Source organism: Mauremys mutica, chromosome 3, assembly GCF_020497125.1.
Source record: "Mauremys mutica isolate MM-2020 ecotype Southern chromosome 3, ASM2049712v1, whole genome shotgun sequence".
Taxonomy (NCBI): domain Eukaryota; kingdom Metazoa; phylum Chordata; order Testudines; family Geoemydidae; genus Mauremys; species Mauremys mutica.
Window position 1 is genome coordinate 67,943,298 of NC_059074.1, and position 17,756 is coordinate 67,961,053.

General features: G+C 36.3%; 1 protein-coding gene across 1 annotated transcript in view; it reads left to right on the top strand.

The window, feature by feature from the left end:
* ZNF292 (zinc finger protein 292) overlaps positions 1 to 17,756 on the top strand; it is a 60,960-nt gene that overhangs the window by 29,752 nt on the left and 13,452 nt on the right. Inside the window, exons 2-6 of the mRNA XM_045011177.1 lie at positions 5,360 to 5,514; positions 6,040 to 6,118; positions 6,954 to 7,089; positions 13,280 to 13,482; positions 16,974 to 17,110. Coding sequence (XP_044867112.1) covers positions 5,360 to 5,514; positions 6,040 to 6,118; positions 6,954 to 7,089; positions 13,280 to 13,482; positions 16,974 to 17,110 — 710 coding nt within the window. The remainder of the gene's footprint in view (positions 1 to 5,359; positions 5,515 to 6,039; positions 6,119 to 6,953; positions 7,090 to 13,279; positions 13,483 to 16,973; positions 17,111 to 17,756) is intronic.

The following is a 17,756-nucleotide window of genomic DNA, read 5'->3' on the forward strand; positions in this document are numbered from 1 at the left end:
GGGAAGAGGAAGAAAAGATTCCTTTCCTGAATTCTGCTTCTTTCAAGATGTTGAAGTGTGAGCTTTGATTATTCCAATATTAGTAGGCATAGCCATGTTGGTCATAAAACTATCCAAGGACTAAACTCAGACCCCCAAATGGATGTTAATTACAATTGTATCATCTTGCCTGGCTCCTCCCTCCTGCTTAGTTAGCCTTTCTCTCTTCCCTTCTGCTTTTTTACTCTCCAGCGCTCTCGTTGTGCCTATCATACTGTGTCCAGTAGTGCTTCCACAACAGTACAGCTCTCCAAAATAGCAGCAGTAGAATGGAACAGATACAATCCAATTCAGTTTCACTCTTCTAGTGGGGAAATGCCACATCCTGGAGCAATGAATCTCTGCTACTGCAGGCAGAGTAGAAATTACATTTTTCATTCTCTTTTAAATAAATTGTGGAAGAACACTAAGACTTAGTCTTTACGGGTCTTTATTGCCAGTGTTGGGGAACCTACATTTAAAACTCTGTTCGAGCTAGAACAGTTCTTAACAGTTTTGGTCCCCTGGCATGGTAGGGCTCTAGGTTAAGCAGCATAGTTTAGCCCTATTCACGCAAGTGCTTCAAACTGTTAAATTGTTCTAGGGCCATTTTATGCTACACTTGAAATAGCCAAGGTCATAAATTTCAATGCAATTATTCCCATCACCTTTAAAAAAAAAATAACACTGCAGTTTATAGTATAGATGGGACGATAACTGTATGCTTGGCAGCGTTATTTTTAGCCTAGCTAAGGTCTTGTCCTAATACAAATTGCAACCATATTGTCACTGGATGAGGAGAGTTGTGTTGAAAACAGATTCCTGGTTCTGTTTGTAGTATGGATGAGCCCTTACTTGAAAAACAGTTTTAAATAGGCTTTTCACATTAATGGAGACAGAGCTTAATAGGCTGTCCAACCTAGAATGTAACAGTATATTGCTAGAACACGTTGGCTAGCTAACACCGTCTAAAAGCCTAATGTAGACAGGGTAGTGTAGATTTTTAACTAGTCAAATTAAAGCTTGGGAGGAGCTTAGGTTTTCACTTGTCTGCTTTGTGTACACAAGATTTTTTTTAAAGTTAACATGTTCTAGCACACTTTTAAATCCAAGTCTAGACAAATCCAGAGAGGATGAAGTCTTTAGGTTGTAGGTCACAGTATGTCCCAAGCATAAAACTTCATTTAGATAGTCATTACTTATGAAAAATGATTAGTATGTTAGATTTATTTTAAAACACACAGTACACCCACTCTCTCTCTTAAATATAAACAAGCAAATAAAACAAAAAAACCTAAACAATAAACCTGTTTCTCCTCCAGGTTGGCAAGGAAGTCTCATATTTCTATTTTTAAATACGCAGGAGATGCTCTGGTATAAGGGTGGTATGATCCAGTTAGCCTGCATAGAGCTTGCAATTCTCAGATAATAAACTCCTAGATAAGGCCCTCATCCTGCAGATGCTTACACATGTGCCTGACTTTACTCTAGTGAATAGTCCCACTGTAATCAATGGAACTACTCATGGTGTGAATGAATAACTTGCAAACCCAACCTTCCAAAAACTTGTTCAGTTGACAAACCAAATTAGGAGTTTCTAGGCCAACTCATCTTTTGGTGGTGATTTTTTTATTGGAAAAAAAGTCTCTGAAATATTTCACTTTTTTAAACTGCCAAATCTTAGTGTGTAGTCCAATTATTTTTTAAAAAAATCTGGTTGAGTATATAAGAAATTTCAGAAGAATGGAGTCAGTTCTAGCAAAGATGAAGTGGGGAGATGTAAAAATCAGACAATAGGAAGTCAATGGTAACTATATACAGTTCTTTTCAAGATATTGAGTATCTGTTCTACTACACAATAGCACTAACTAGTATCTCTATTTAATTCCATCTATTGATATAATTATATTTCTCTAAAGGCTATAATCATTTTTAAACTAGTGGCAAATTGACAAGCAATGAAAATTAAGTTAAAACTAACCTATGGTTGTGGCATCTACTACTCACAAACTCCAGCTAGCTTTAAAATGGGTAACGGTATTTTGTTTCTCATACACTGGTCACAGAAAACTATTCTGCACAGCTAGTATAGTTTCACAGATGAGGCTAAATATCAAGGAATCTTTAAAATGGGACTTGTTACATTTGTGAAATAGTGTTCTGGGGGTAGTGGTAGAATTTTTTTTAACATTTAAATCTTGACATAAGATACATTTACACTGCACACTACTGGCAGCAGCAATGAAAAGCAAGCTGCATCCATACTATGTGTAGCTACAAGTGTCTGTGAAAGCCTCTGGTAGGGGAGGCAGCTTGGAAAGGCTCTGGCAGCTCCCCACCACAGCAGCCTTTTCTTGCTGCCTCACCACTACCAGTCTTTCAGTTTGGTGGGTAAAGGCAAGAGGAATAAAGAGGCACTCATTTAGCACAAAATCAAGATGTCAGGAGTAAAATTAATCAAGGCACTTGAAAAGAAGAAATTCTATATTTGCCTCTACACCAATGCCAAGAGTCTGGGTACTAAACAAGGAAATGGAATTGCTCATTTATGAGCATAAATTCAATATAGTTGGTATTACTGAAACCTGATGGGAAGACGCACGTGATTGGCATGTTAAAAATCACTGGTTATAACTTATTTAGGAAAGATCGAGTAGGCAAAAGGGGAGCTGGAGTTACATTCTATCAAAAATGGCATTGCTTTTTTTCTCTCTGAGTCACTGATAACTCAGAAGAAAATGATGATGTATTCTTATGGATTAATGTTCTGCACATAACATGGAGTACTAGATGATGTCTGCTTTGGACCACTAAATCACACTATACATCAGGATGGACAGCTCCCTGAACATCTATCTTTATGTGTAGGAAAACAATCTGTTATAATGGAGAACTTCAGTCTGAATGATGTATATACTGGAGGTTTCATGCTCAAGTACACAAACATCCTTGGAATTTCTAGAAATGGCAGATGACTTTTTCATATCTCCATCATCCAGCACGAGGAAGTCTATTTCAGACCAAACATTGACAAATACAGACTAATTGATCTCATGAACTAAAAATCAGGTTAGATTAAATTTATTTGCAAACGAAATAAAGTCAAAACAGTAATATACATACTTGGTGCTTTAAAAGCACTAATTGCACAAAGTTGAAAATGATTATGAGCTGGGAGAAATAATTTAAACAGTAAACTGCAAATGATAATTAGGAGCTCTTTAAGAACATTTTACTAGATGCCCAAAAAGCCAGTAAAGAAAGAAAAGGCTACACTGGTTTAAAATAACAGCGTGGTGTAAAGGGGATGGGGGTGTGTGTGTGTAAATATAAAACAAATAGGAAAAAGGGAAATTGATAGTATAGGTTAGATGCTAGGAAGCATAGAAAATTGGTAAAGGACTAAAAGGGAAATCTGGCCAGCAGAGTTGAAGACAATAAAAAGGAGTTTTTAAAAGTATTCCTTTCATTTTTTTATACAAACAATGGAATTGGCCCATTACTACATGGGCATTGTAGAATTGTTAACAATAATGCTGAAAAAGCAGAAGTGTTCATTAACTATTTCTGTTCTGTGTGCAGGGGGAGGAAGCAGATGATGTTTTCCTATCATATAATTATGATAACACATTCCCCACACCAACAGAACTAAGGGTGATGATAGACATTTTAAAATATCCAGTCCACGTCACTTGCATCTAGGAGTTTTAAAAGAGCTGACCTCGGAGGTCTTGCCGCTAGTAATGTTGATTTTCAATATGTCCTGAAACATGGGAGAAGTTCCAGAGCACTGGAGGAGAGCTAATATTGTGCCAGTATTTTTAAAACGGTAAATGGGATGACCTGGATAATTATAAGCATGTCAGCCTGACTTTAATCCTGAGCAAAATAATGGAATGGCTGATACGAGACCTGACGAAGAATTAAAGGAGGGTAATAGAATTAATGCCAGTTAACATGGGTTTATAGAAATAAGTCTTATCAAACTAATTTGATCTATTTTAGTGAGACTACATAGTTGATTGATAATATAATAGTGTTTGATGTAATATATTTAGATTTCTATAAGGTGTTTGACTTGTTCTTGCATGACACTTTAATCAATAAATTAGAACGATACAAAATCAACACAGCAGACATGAAATAGATTCAAAATTGGTTAAATTATAGTTTCTCGGAATGTAATTATAAATACAGAATCATTGTTGAGTGGCTGAGTTTCTAATGGGGTCTCCCAGGGACAGGGTTTTGGCCCTGTGCTATTCAATATTTTTATCATTTGACTTGGAAAAACACAATCATTAAAGATAAAGTTCTCAGATGACACACAAATAGGTAGAATAGTAAGTAGGGTAGAGAACAAGTCACAGATGCAGAGCAATCTGGACTGATTGATAAGATTGGCACTGGCAAACTCTGCTTCAGTAAAGTCAAATGTGTAAGGACAGGAACAAGGATTTTTTCCTGAGAAGTGATGCTGAAGAAGGCTTGTGGGTCTTGGTGAATAATCCGCTGACAAGGAGCTTCCAATGCAACACTGTAACCAAAATGGCCAATGCAATTCTTGGATGGATGGATGGAGATATATATATTATCTATATCTATATAACAGAGAAATATTGAGTAGGAGCAGAGAGGTTATATTACCTCTTTTTTGGCACTGGTGCGTCAAATAGGAAGTGAATTTGAATCCTGGTTGGCTAATGTCATGGGATTCATGCATTATATTTTTAGAATCCATGTTGTCAAGTCAGCTTTCCTTCTAGGACAGACAGTGTTTCTGTTGAATGGCACAGGTAAATGGGCAGAAGAGAGGATGCAGACTCCTGAGAAACAGCTCCCTCAGAGTAGGGAAAGTAAGGAAATGGCTAAAATTTCCAGACTTAGTTGCCTTAGATACCCACCCCATCTAGGCTTCTGAATAAGTGAACTTTCAGACCCATAGTTCTGCACCCCCAAAAAATCTGGCTGCCCATATACATTTCCAATTATGGATTTGCTGTTTAGCTTTAGACATGTACATTTTAAAATGTTGGCCTTGAATAGTCAAGTTTTAAAATGTTGCTAAACTGTAGTATATGGATTGAGGAGAATGAGGAGAGGGAGAAGGTCAAAGTCGAATCAATTTTTATTTCTTCAGATAAGCATAATTTTGAGTTCCAGATAAGTTTTCATAAAAACCTCTTGCTGAAGGCCTAAAGAAAGCATTATTTAATTGGAAAGTACCTTATCATACCAAGAACATACAGATGGACTAGCTAAGGAGGAGGAAGGTATAAATCTGGGAATCACTATTGTTGAATATATTTTGTGATCACTTTATGTTCTGCCTTCTAAACAGACACTCCTAGAATATGCAGAAAAGTGGAAGACATCAGAAGATCCCTTGCCATTGTTGCAGGTATACACAGTGGCAATCCGAAGCTACGTGAAAGCACGACCTTACCTTACCTCTGAGTGTGAAAAAGTAGCCTTTGTGCTTGAACGCTTAGCACTGTGAGTATATTTTCAATGATTTGGATACTGTGTGTAGATAACTTATTTTTAAGCCATTTGCACTGGCTACCTGATCATTTCTGGCCTGAATTTAAGAGTTGGGTTTGATCCATAGGACTTGGGACCTTGCTAGTTGGGAGACTGCTTCTCTCCCACTGCTACTCTCTCTCAGTTGTGATTGACAGAAGCACCCATTCTTAGTTTGAAATAGGCAGAGTCTGTTGACCTCCAGGGCACACTGCAAGGTACATCTATTTACCTGGACTGGTTGGACTTTTGAGGGAAATCTGATTTGTGTATAGATAGTTATTTGTTATAATTTCTGGCAAAGCACCTACACCCTTGAATAAATGCCCCTTTTTATTTTTTATATAGATTTAATAAATAAGCTATATTTTTGTGGATTTTAAGCAGAATAATAGATAATGGCTCTTTGTTAGACATTTGAAAGACAAGTTGGGTGTAGTGGTTTTTTTTAATGCAGTCTCAAAGCCATGTGAATTAATACTCGTATTTGACTTTCAGAAGCTGTGTTGAACTTTTACTTTGTCTGCCTCTTGAATTACCAGAAAATCAATGGGAAGAGTTTCAAGCCTTTGTACAGGTGAGAGTTTTTCTTATATAAAGAAAAATACTAAGAAAAGATGGGATCACCAGCTTTTAAAAAAACAGTTTAGGAACCTTGGGAACATTGAGTCACATGAATTAAAATTAACTTTATGCTTGTTTCCTGTGGGAGAAAGTCATTCAGCTGAAAGTTATTTGTGCTATTAGGTAATTAAGTTGTCAATCACATCTTTCTGTATGAAATAGTTGATATGCCAGCTTTGTAGACAAAGTTTGTTAGGGTGAAAACAAAACGAACCTCTGGTCCCATCTGTTGAGAAATACTTCAGGGGATGCTCACAGAAGGATGTGTGTTCCTCTTAATAAGCCCAGTGTTCTGTGACCTGCTGAAATAGCTAGCCTTTTCTAATTGAATTTTTGTAAATATTTAACCATATTACAAAAGACTGCCATCTGTCAATATGTATTTTTACCAATGAATTTAAGAGGTTATTCTAAAGGGTTACTTCATGGCAGTCTGATGCTGACCTTGATTATTTTAAAGACCGCATCCCAGTTGTTCAATAGGTATAGTAGTGCTAGAATCCCAATACAAAAAAAAAAATTCTATTTTGAAGCCTATCAGAATTATACTAATGTACAAGGTGGACATTATAACACTTATTGTACTTAAACTGAAACTTTAAATAGTTTACATATAGGGATTAGAAATTACTTACTGTATTAAGTCTTTTAGAATTGATGTTTTACAAAAGGGGACAAGTTTTACTTTTGAAGTTTTCCTCTTAAGTTTAAAAAAAAAATCTGAGTGCATATGGTTTTCTGTCATTTGTCATTGCCATCGTCGTGAAATATCTAACACTTTTCTTTAGGTGGCTCATGAAAAGTTGATGGAGAACGGTAGCTGTGAATTGCATTTTTTAGCTACACTTACTCAAGAGAAGGGTGTGTGGAAGAATCCAGTGCTGTGCAGTATTCTTTCCCAGGAACCACTGGATGAGGATAAAGGTAAATTTACAATGGCTTAAGAAAAAAATAAGCCTCTCCAATTATTTAATGTGAATTCACTTTCTTAACAAATATACACATAGTGCTACAACATTACTGCTTTGTATATAGTGTTGCTGTAGTTGAAGATCATTTGTCATTTCCTTTATAAAGTCTGTTGTGTGGGATTTGTAACCAGGCTTTTTTCTGATAGGGTAAAAGTAGGTACTCAGGTGGCCAAGCTGGATGTACTTAAATAAATTGTCCATATGTAAGTAAATCAAAGACACAACTATAATTTTTTACTGCCATATGTTTAACAGAAAACTGAAACCATTACCTCGCTTAAAAAACCACATTTAAGAAACCACTAACACACTACAGATTTAAGTGATTTCAGTGATTTGAATCTTTCCTGAGAACTGGGACTCTATTTGAAATACAAACATACTCTTTTTTTTTTTTTTTTTTTTTTAAATAAGCATTAGTATGGCACTTGAGAACCTTGAACAGGTTTAAGATGAATGGATTTTTCTGGCTTCTTCTTCAATACCTATTTTAGCTATGGTTATGCAGTAAAGTTTTTTTTTCCTTTTTTGAAGTTCAGACACTGGGAGACAAAAACTCAACCTGTAAATATGCGCTGTAGCTCCATTAGAAAGGCTTTTGGATTTCACATTTATTGGTACAGTAATAGGTTACAACTGTGTTATAGGTAGCACTGTGAATCAGATTTATTGAAAAGTGAATTTTATGCTAATTTTCATCTTTTAAATGTTAAATGACAGGTATAACATTGGAAACATCCACTGATGGATTCACTTGGTCTCTTTAAAATTAGACACACTTTGTGGCAGGGATTCGTATTTTGTTCACATGATACACCTGCTAATAACACATAGAGTTTGTATTGTTTGCATGTTCTCTCTGACTCTCTCTCCCCATTATAAAGTCAAAACTAGTCTATTATGTTCACTTGTAGCCTTTCTGTAGTTAAGACTGAGGCTCACTTTCTATTTAAGCAATTTTGTCCCCCACTCTAAAATCCTCTAAGGTTCTTTACATTTTGGATTTGCATGTGTGCTCGATGGCATTAGGAGAATTGTTGCTAAATTTGAGAATATTCATGGAAGTTCTTGAGAGATTTGAACTTTTTGAAAAAAATATGGGATTACTGTATTTTGAAAATTCTTCTAGTACTTTTTTGCCACGTGTCTCACAAATCATTTCTTAGAAACTTCATATGAGGTTTAATTGAAAGATCTTGATTAAATATGATGCTGATACCAATTTTGAGATTGAGAGGCACGTTTGCCAAACGACTTAGATATGACAGAATGGTGAACCTGGCTCCAGTTAATTTTTAAAAGGCTGGAGTCCTGAGCTTACTTTAAAGAAAGCCTCTTGCCTTGTTTCTTCAAATGTGTAAACTAAGTTGTAATGAGGCTAACCATATTGATTTGTTTTTCACAAAATAAAATACCATTCAACTGTTCTAACCATGAGGTGTGGTGGCTAAGCGTTTATGGTGCTCAACTACAAATCTGAAGGCTGTGGGTTCAAGTCTCATTTGATCTCCTACTGAAATGCCACATCCAGTTCACCCAGTTGCAAAATGTAGTTATCTGATCCATCAGATTAGGACGTCAAAGACGGCCACATCATTCTCTTATGTACTGTTGGCTATGAAACTGATGTGCCTTAACCATTCAGTGTAGTTGTTTCCCAGACCTGAAGAAGAGCTCTGTGTGGCTTGAAAACTTGTCTCTCTCACCAACAGAAGTTGGTCCAATAAAAGATATGACCTCACCAACCTTGTCTCTCGTGTCTTAATCATGTCAGCCTGATGAGCCCTTGGCTCAAGGGGACTTTGACTACTCTCAGTAGCTGTGCTCTGGCCTAATAATGCAAAAAACTAATGCAAATAAATCAGACTTCAACATTTTCTTTGGCTTTGTTTGCAACCTTTTCTTCACGTGTTTACATGATCAGATCTTGCCAAATATTTGCAGAAAGCAAATTTCAAAGTCACATATGCAGATATATAAGGAAATAGACGTTTGTGTTTTATCTGGATGTATTTCCTATGTCCATCTAGTCAGGAAACAGAAATGCCCACATACAACTTTCTTGACTAATCAAAACAGCTCAAATACTGGATATGAACTAAAAGAAACTACTTATGATCAGTCCACTGAGTTGAGTGCAAAAATATTGATTCAGTAGTTTAATAACAGACCTATTAGCTTGCACGTACTCAGCAAGCAGTAAAAAGCTAAATTAGCAAAATAAATTACTTATGATTATGAATTATTCACTTGGCTCTGTCACTCCCTCAGCTACCAGTAGCAAGATCTGCGATACTTGCTTCTAGGTTGCTCTTTTTTCACCCAAAAGGGATCTGTGTCAGTGCAGTGTTCACTCCCCTCATATATCTGTTCTTGGCTTCAGGAGAAACTATCACTAGAGGAACTTTCTCTTATACGTGGCATGGGGGGTTATATGTGGCAACGTTTTTCTCCATAGCAGTGGCACAACTTTGACGTCAGGAAGAAGTTATGGGGATCAAGGAAAAATAATGAGAATAGAATCCATTATTTCTGTAAGCAACACTACAGAATTACTTTATTTAAAGGACACTACAGTGCTTTGGTATTTACAGTCTTCTACCATATTTTACAAATGAACAGTGGGGAGGTGACAGCCCAGTGCTTCTCAGAACGCAGCATAATTAGCTGGGCTACAACAGAAGCTCCAATAGCCCGCCAGAAATCTGCTTCTTCACCCTGGCATGAGTGCCTACAAAATTCTCAAGCCCACAGCCTTCATCCTGGACATTGTTAAATTCTGCAGCCTTTTTGACTTCCCAGATGGCTTCTCCAAGTCACCTGACTCATACTCTCCAGCTTCATTCGCTCTCATAGGTTTCATACCTTGATTTCTGTTACTAATCCAAGATTTGCCTTGTGGCATTTTTTTAAATCCACAGGTGCTGCTGTGGACCCTAGTAAAAGTTCACTTTGGCTCTTGCTGACTTACTACCGTCTGCATTAGGTCCAGTGATCTGATCAGCAGGAGGGAGCAATGGGAAGCTGACTCTTGAAGCCTGTTGAATAAGGGACTATGGAAAACTCCTAAATTCTGTAAGGTTCCATAGGTTCCCTGGTTCCCAGAACCCCACAGAATTCCCTGGTCCCTCAGTCCCAGTGACCTTGGTATAGTCCACATTAGGCTCAGGGCTTCTGCTCACTTCCCGTTACCCCCCATGTAAATGCTATAATGTCATGATCTGGACTTTCTATGCTAGATTTTGTATGCAGTGGTGTTGTAGCCATGTTGGTCCCAGGATATTAGAGAGACAAGGTTGGTGAGGTTAAAATCTTTTATTGGAGCAACTTCTGTTGGTAACAGAGACGAGCTTTCAAGCTTACTCAGAGCTTTTCTTCAGGTCCGGGTCAGATCTTCTTCAGGCTTTGGTAGTTTGTGAACCTTAATGAACAGTGGAGAGTAATTATACTTAATATTTTTCAATAAATCAAGAGGTTGGTAAGCTATTTCTCATTCTGCTAAGGTATGCTAGTTTTTGTGGACGAAGAGATGAACATTGAAATTGGGCATTCAGGATTTTTCTAGCTTTTCTTGAGGCATTGGTCCTAGGGCAGAGTTAAGGTTGTTATGGTACCTTAGCTAATAACTTCCGTGCATTCATATATTTTTTTATTTTAACCTCTGAATTTAATAGGTCTGTGATGTTTGGGTTTTTTGATAACTACTGTGCTCTTAAGATTTCTCCCTCCCCCCCATAAATTACTGATGTGTATTCTCACCTTTAACGCCGTCTTTACTGAGTTTTGTCTTGGAATATACTAATTTAATACAGGTTCAGATCCTGATCACAGAATAAGCAAAATTGAAATGAAATTACTGTATTTGGAAGTGCAAAATAAAGCTTAACATTAAAATTTTAACTGTAGTAATATCAATATCACTCGAGGAGGGTGTAGATATCACATGAGTTAGAAGTGTAGTCTTAAGTCTGAGACCTTCCTATATCTTATTTCAGTGATAACAGAAAATATTCCAATATTTATGCCTGGTAGACTAGCTGAAACAGTAAACACGGCAGTTTAAAGGATTATTGGGGCCTGTAAGTGGAAGAGCAAGGCCAAAAACTTAGCATTAAAATATTAAATATAGTAATTTTAATATCATATGGATTAGAGGGAAGACTCATGAGTTAGAAGTGTAGTTTTAAGTCCGAGGTCATCTTATATCATATTTCAGAGATAACAGAACATGTTCCAATGTTTATGCAAGGCAGACTAGCTGAAACAGTAAACACGGCAGTTTAAAGGATTATTGGGACCTGTGGGTGAAAAAGCAAGGATAAAAATGAACAAATGCAATTAGTCACTGGGTCATTTGTGGGTGGGGAAGAACATGAATGTCTTTGATAAGATACTTGAAAAATGGACATTGAAGGAGCATTTCTTCTGTTTTAAAAAGGAAATGTCCCACTATAAGATTTAACATAAATCTTTGAATGTATAATATATATTCAATTCTAGGTTATCATCTACAAGACATAATTCAATGCACTTTGTTTTGATTCTACATAAAGTGAGATTGGCTTCACCCTTAAATGAGAAAATTGTATCTATTTAACTAAATTGGTTTTGAAACTAATTTAGTGAAATTGATACAACCCCCTTATGTGGACATACTTTGTATTATAGGCTGTGAATTGAAGGGTAGCGAATATTGTACCTATATTTAATGAAGGCTCTTGGAGGAGATCCAGGGAATTATAAACCAGTAAGGCTGGCTGGCTTGCTTGCTTATTTATTTAGTTAGTTAGTTAGTTTTATTACTGTAGTGCCTAGGAGCCGTGGCCATGGATCAATACCTAGCAAATTGGTTGAAATTATAATTAAAAAGAGAATAACAAAACACATGGAAGATTATGATACAGGAGGGTCTAACCAGCAAGGTTTCTTCAAAAGAAAATAGTGAGTAAAGGAAAATTGGTTGACATAATTTAAACTTCCAAAAGGCCTTGACAAGGTTCCACACAAGAGGCTACTAAAGAAGTCAAGTGACCATAGAGTGGGAGGCAAATTATTGCAATGGACCAGAAACTGGCTAGGGGAGACAAAGCAAAGAGGATTAAATGGTCAGTATTCATTGTGACAAAAGGTTAACAGTGTGATGCCCCAAGGTTCCATACTAGGCCATGTGTTGATTATATTTATTAATGACCTAAAAACTAGGGCAAGTAAGTAGGTAGTAAAATTTGCAGATGATAAAGTACATTCCCCACTTTTACATCCCCTATAATCCATTCACATTCCATCTCTCCTCTGCCCGTTTTCTCTTCTACTCACACCTTCCACCCACCTTCCCATTTCCCTCTCTTTCTCTATAATGCCAGAAGACTTTGATAATGTTCCAGAATTTTAGAACAATAGGTAGCTGTCAAGACCATTCCTGTGAAACTGGCTTGTCAAGCTTGAACCCTTCCTATTCTTAAATAACTTGCTGGAGTATGCCTGTAAACTAAAACTGAATGCTTAAAGAACTGCATCTCTGAAATGTGGTTTTGTGAAAACATACTATTGCCAAGAACATTTGTGCCAAAAAATTACAAGACTGGGGAAAATCTAATTTTGTTTAAGTAGTATATGCATATGATTAATGCTACACTTTCCTAATTGTCAACTTCATACTTTAAAATACACATCCCATTTTTGAAATAAAGTGGAATGATTAAAAATTAGAGATGGGTAGAAAATAGAAAATCTAGATTCATCCTCAACTATGAACACTCAACCAACATTTTCATTTCCTTGAACAAGTCATTAGAGGGCATTTTAGCAAGATGACTAAGCATGTTATTGGTGGCAGAAATCCTAATAGAAAATGCAAGCTTTTAGTTCCAAACACATATCAGTTTATTAATTTTGAGAAATTCTTTAACCTCTTTGAGAACATTTTAGATTTCCTGCCTGAAATGTAGTGTGACCAGTGGCAGGTTAAATGAACAGTACAAAAGCAAGGTATTAGAAAAAACATTTTTTCCGGTGCTCCCTATCTTTTGTGCCCTTTTACTCTGTTTAAATGTTACATATGAATATGATTAAATTCCATCTGTTAACTGCATAACACTTTATGAAATATTTATATGTAACATTTTGTCTTGTTTTTCTTTAAGTGAATGAATTTTTAGTGTTTGAAGGCCCCATTTTGCTGGATATGCGAATTAAGCATCTAATGAAAGCAAAGCAGTTGACTCAAGCAACTTCCCTGGCAAAGTTGTGCTCTGACCACCCAGAAATCAGCACCAAAGGCAATTTTAAGCAAACCTACCTGGTCTGTCTTTGTTCAGGATCACCAAATGAAAAGCTAATGGAGGAGGTGAGTAAACATTACTTTTAGTTTGTGACTTTTTTTTTCTATAGGAACAGCAGTATTTATGATGATGTTGGCTTTCCTATAGAAAAGAAATCCCTTGCTTAAAAACAGTATATAAAATGTAGTATGCAATTTGTTGGGGTTTTGGGTTTTTTTCCCCGCAAAATTGCTCATTTTAAGGCTCTCTGTAAAACTGTAATTGGAAATCTTTTTTCCTTTTTTTAAATAAAACAAGTCTTACGGCTAGCATAGCGATTCAGTTCCGGGCTCTGCCACAGATTTCCTGTGTGTGAATGCACAAGATACTTGAACTCTCTGTGCTTCAGTTCCCATCTGTAAAATGGGGAAAATAATACTCACTTTCTTCCATCCTTTTTCTTCTTGTCTGTTTTAATTGTAAGCCCTTCAGAGATGAGACTGTTTCTTATAATGTTTCTGTATACTGCTTAGTACAGTGGGGCTTTGATCTCAGGCCCCTCTGTTTATCATTTATAAATTATGATAATAAAGAGGCCATGTTCATTTTTGTAATGTGTGACAGGCATATGTACTTTATTAATTAGAATACCTGCAGTTACTTAACTTTTAAATTTGTATTTTCCATCCTGTTGGCCAATTTTGGTAATGGTTCTGCAGTTCTGAGTATATGTATTTTAGTAGTAGTAGTGTTCACTAGGCTTTAACTCACTTGATTGAAGTATCCACTCACAAGTAAAGTCACTTGTGGAACAGTTTTACCTGGTACATACAAGGATTACAGTAAAATGATTACAGATACATCTGGCCCCTTTTTAAAATATTTTTTTCAATTATCTTTGATTATATGTCATGTTAGTCTTCTGTTTCAAAATCTTTACAATTGTCTTGCAGCTCTTTCTTCACATTTTCTACTAGTCACTTACTATGGGTTTTAAATTCCCTTTTTAAAAAAAAAAGCCTTACAAATTTATGCAAAATTCATTATAACGAGAATAAGAAGTTGTAAATCTTCAGAGAAGCAATTTGTATTAGACTTAGTTACTGTAAATTTCTGTCGGATAAATATTTCATACTCGTGTTCCTTTAAAACCTTATTCCAAGTTTAACACTGGGTTATTTACAAGTTATCAAAAGTTCTTTCAGTGACCTGTCCTTTATTATAGGCATGGCTGGTGGCACCGCCTATTATTAAGGTTGTCTATCAGACCCTACTGTCTGTTACTTATATGCCAAAGCTTAACCGTTTGGGCTGAATTTTTCTATGCTGGGTGTGTGTCTCAGGCTGACATTTTTTGGAAGATGTTAGCCAAAACTATTCAGCCATTTTCAGGAAAGAGGCTAGAAAAAATATGTTCTGCATGTGTTTAAAAATTTTGGAAGCCTCTAGTGCCCCCATCTTTTAGAACAAAGACATGAAATATGGCAGAGGGGTGGCCCTTGTGTCAGGGATTCTTAGATTTTAAGGACATAAGGGACCATTAGATCATCTAGTCTGACCTCTTTTATAACGCAAGTCAGACAGTTTCATCATTACCCATATACTGAACTCCATAAATTGTGTTTGGCTAGAGCATATCTTCCAGAAAGGCATCCAGTCTTGATTTGATGACATCAATAGATGGAGAATCCACCCCTACTATGTTCTGTGGTTAATCACCCTCACTGTTACAAAGGTGTGCTTTATTTCTAATTAGAATTTGTCTAGCTTCAGCTTCCCACCATTGGTTCTTGTTATGCCGTTCTCAGCTAGATTAAAGAGACTCTTTCTACCTGATATTTTCTCCCCTTAATCAAGTTAGTGACTCAGAGAGGCAGTTCTCCTCGAAACTGAGGAAGCGTGTTATTCTTCAATAATCAGAGTGGAAAAATCAGCAAATGTTGATGAGCTTTGTACCAGTATTTGATACTGATCAGAGAGAAAATGAGGAAAATCTGAGATTTACATAACTTGACTATTTATATAGGAAAAAGACAAAGTCTGAGGGTTTTTATAGTAATAGTTGGTATTTAGAGAAACAAACAATATTTTGCAGATAATATGTTGTTAAACTATAAAGAGAGAGAAATGGATCAAAATCAGAGGGGCTTGTATATTGAGATCTGGTAAGTGAGGAAAGAGGAAAAAGGAAAAAATATGAGGGATGGTACAGGCATTGTTAGCTTATTGGAGAAAGAAAAAGTACCAAGATCAGAGGGGATTATATTGCTCTATTACACTAGTTTACAACCTTTTTTCATTTGTGGACTTCTACAAAATTTCGAAGTGAGGTGCAGACCCCTTCAGAAATTCAACCTATGGTCTGCGGACCCCTACCATAGGAGTCTTAGGCTGAAAATGGACTCGGCAGAATTCAGCTATAAATGTTGAACATGCTCAGCATGGCATTTGACGCAGCGTAAGAAAGGGCGCTAAACTGGGCTTGTGTGGTAACGACAACACTTCCGGAGTTTGACCTGTAAGGGGGCGGGAGGTTTCACATACTGTTGGTGATCAGAAAAACAGAATGCCTTTTCTGGGATCCAAAACTTTATTTTCATAGTCAACTTTCATAGACCCCTTAGACATAGTGGGGTCCACAGACCACAGGTTGAAAACCACTGCCTTGTTAGGTTAGGATATAATCACTGTTCAGTAATAGAGAACCCTGCCTCATTCAGTAAATTTTCCACTCTTAATAAAAGTTACACATTTAATAATATTATTACAAATGATTCTTAAAGCTTGCTAGGGGTTTGGTTTACTTGACAATAGGCCCTTGACCTAATGGTGAACACCAACCACAGTACAGATGGCAGGCTGTGTTTCCCATCAAAATATAGGAGGTAAACATTACTAGTCTATAACTCCCAGCTTTAAATAATAAAAATACCAAAAAGAATGTAACACATCTGCTAGGAAAACATTGTTAATCTACCTTCAGTAAACAGGTTATTTTGCCCCCTTTATCTTTGATTTTGTGGAAGATACAGTGATACTCATATATTAACCTTCGCATCCTTTCATTACTGAGCAGCAATAACATCACTGATTTTAGTAAGTTGAGTTGGATGGGGAATCTGAGTTAACAGTAAGTAAATCTTTTTGTATAGAAGTCAGGCTGTAATATAAAGTTTATTAAAACTACTCATTAATTATACTGATATGTAAGGAGAGAGAGAGATACACATTACTATTAGTATGTGTAGTTTTACATATAATATGAATAATGGGCTTTAAGATCTTTGGATGAATTTACTATAAACACATAAACATTAAGTCTTAGGATATCTTTCAGATACGTGCTTATATCCATTTTACCTGTGTACAACTTTCCTTTTACTTTTGGCAGATCCAGTATTCTATGATCCATGCGTGTTCTATCCAGAAGCTCTTGAATTGCTTTAAGCAATTAATTGAAAAATAAGACGTTTGAAAATGTTCATTAAATTCCTTATTCCTGGTTTTCCACAGAGCACCATATTACCCACATGCTTGAAAACCATCTAGTCAGTGATCTTGTATTTTTCCTCTCCAGATCGCAGCAGTAGATTGCAAAGATGCCCTAGAAATGATCTGTAACCTAGAGTCTGATGGAGATGAAAAAAGTGCTCTAATTTTATGTGCAGCGTTTTTATCTCGTCAGCTACAGCAAGGAGAGATGTACTGTGCCTGGTGAGTTAGAATCTCTTTTTGTTTGTTTCTAAGAGTAAAACTGGATCATTTGACACTTTAAAATCTATTGGAAGGAGTAGGGCCTGTCAACTTTTTTTGAAAAAACAAAAGAAAAAGCTTAATATAAAATTAATGCTTTTGTAATAACCCATAATAATTACCATCGTTACCTTAAAATTTTTTGATTGTTTCAAAGGCCATATTGTGGATCAGGCATTAGCAGATGATGTGAGTGCAGAGTCACTTAACAATAAATTAACTGTATTACGTTGTGGAAACAAATAATTTTACATCTGTTAGGCAGATGGTCAACACTGTAATGAAAACTGTCTCAATTTTAGACAACAATTCTGTTATCTGGAAGAGCACTTTTCACATAAGTCACCTACTTCTTTTTGCCTGTATTAAAAAATGTGCAGGTTTTCATGTGAAATCTTCTTCCAGCAAGATCTCTCCACATTCGCATTGAAGCCACATGCTAGTTTAGCAGCATTTGGTAGTTAAAACAAGCTTTCACTGCGCATCCAGGGCAACTGGCAGGTCTTGCTGGGAGGCAGCTGACCCACTGGAACTTTAACTTTAGTCTGGTAAAATTGGTAACTTGCTGGTTTGGTCCCAGTCCTGCTCCGGGATTTGCTAATGCTGA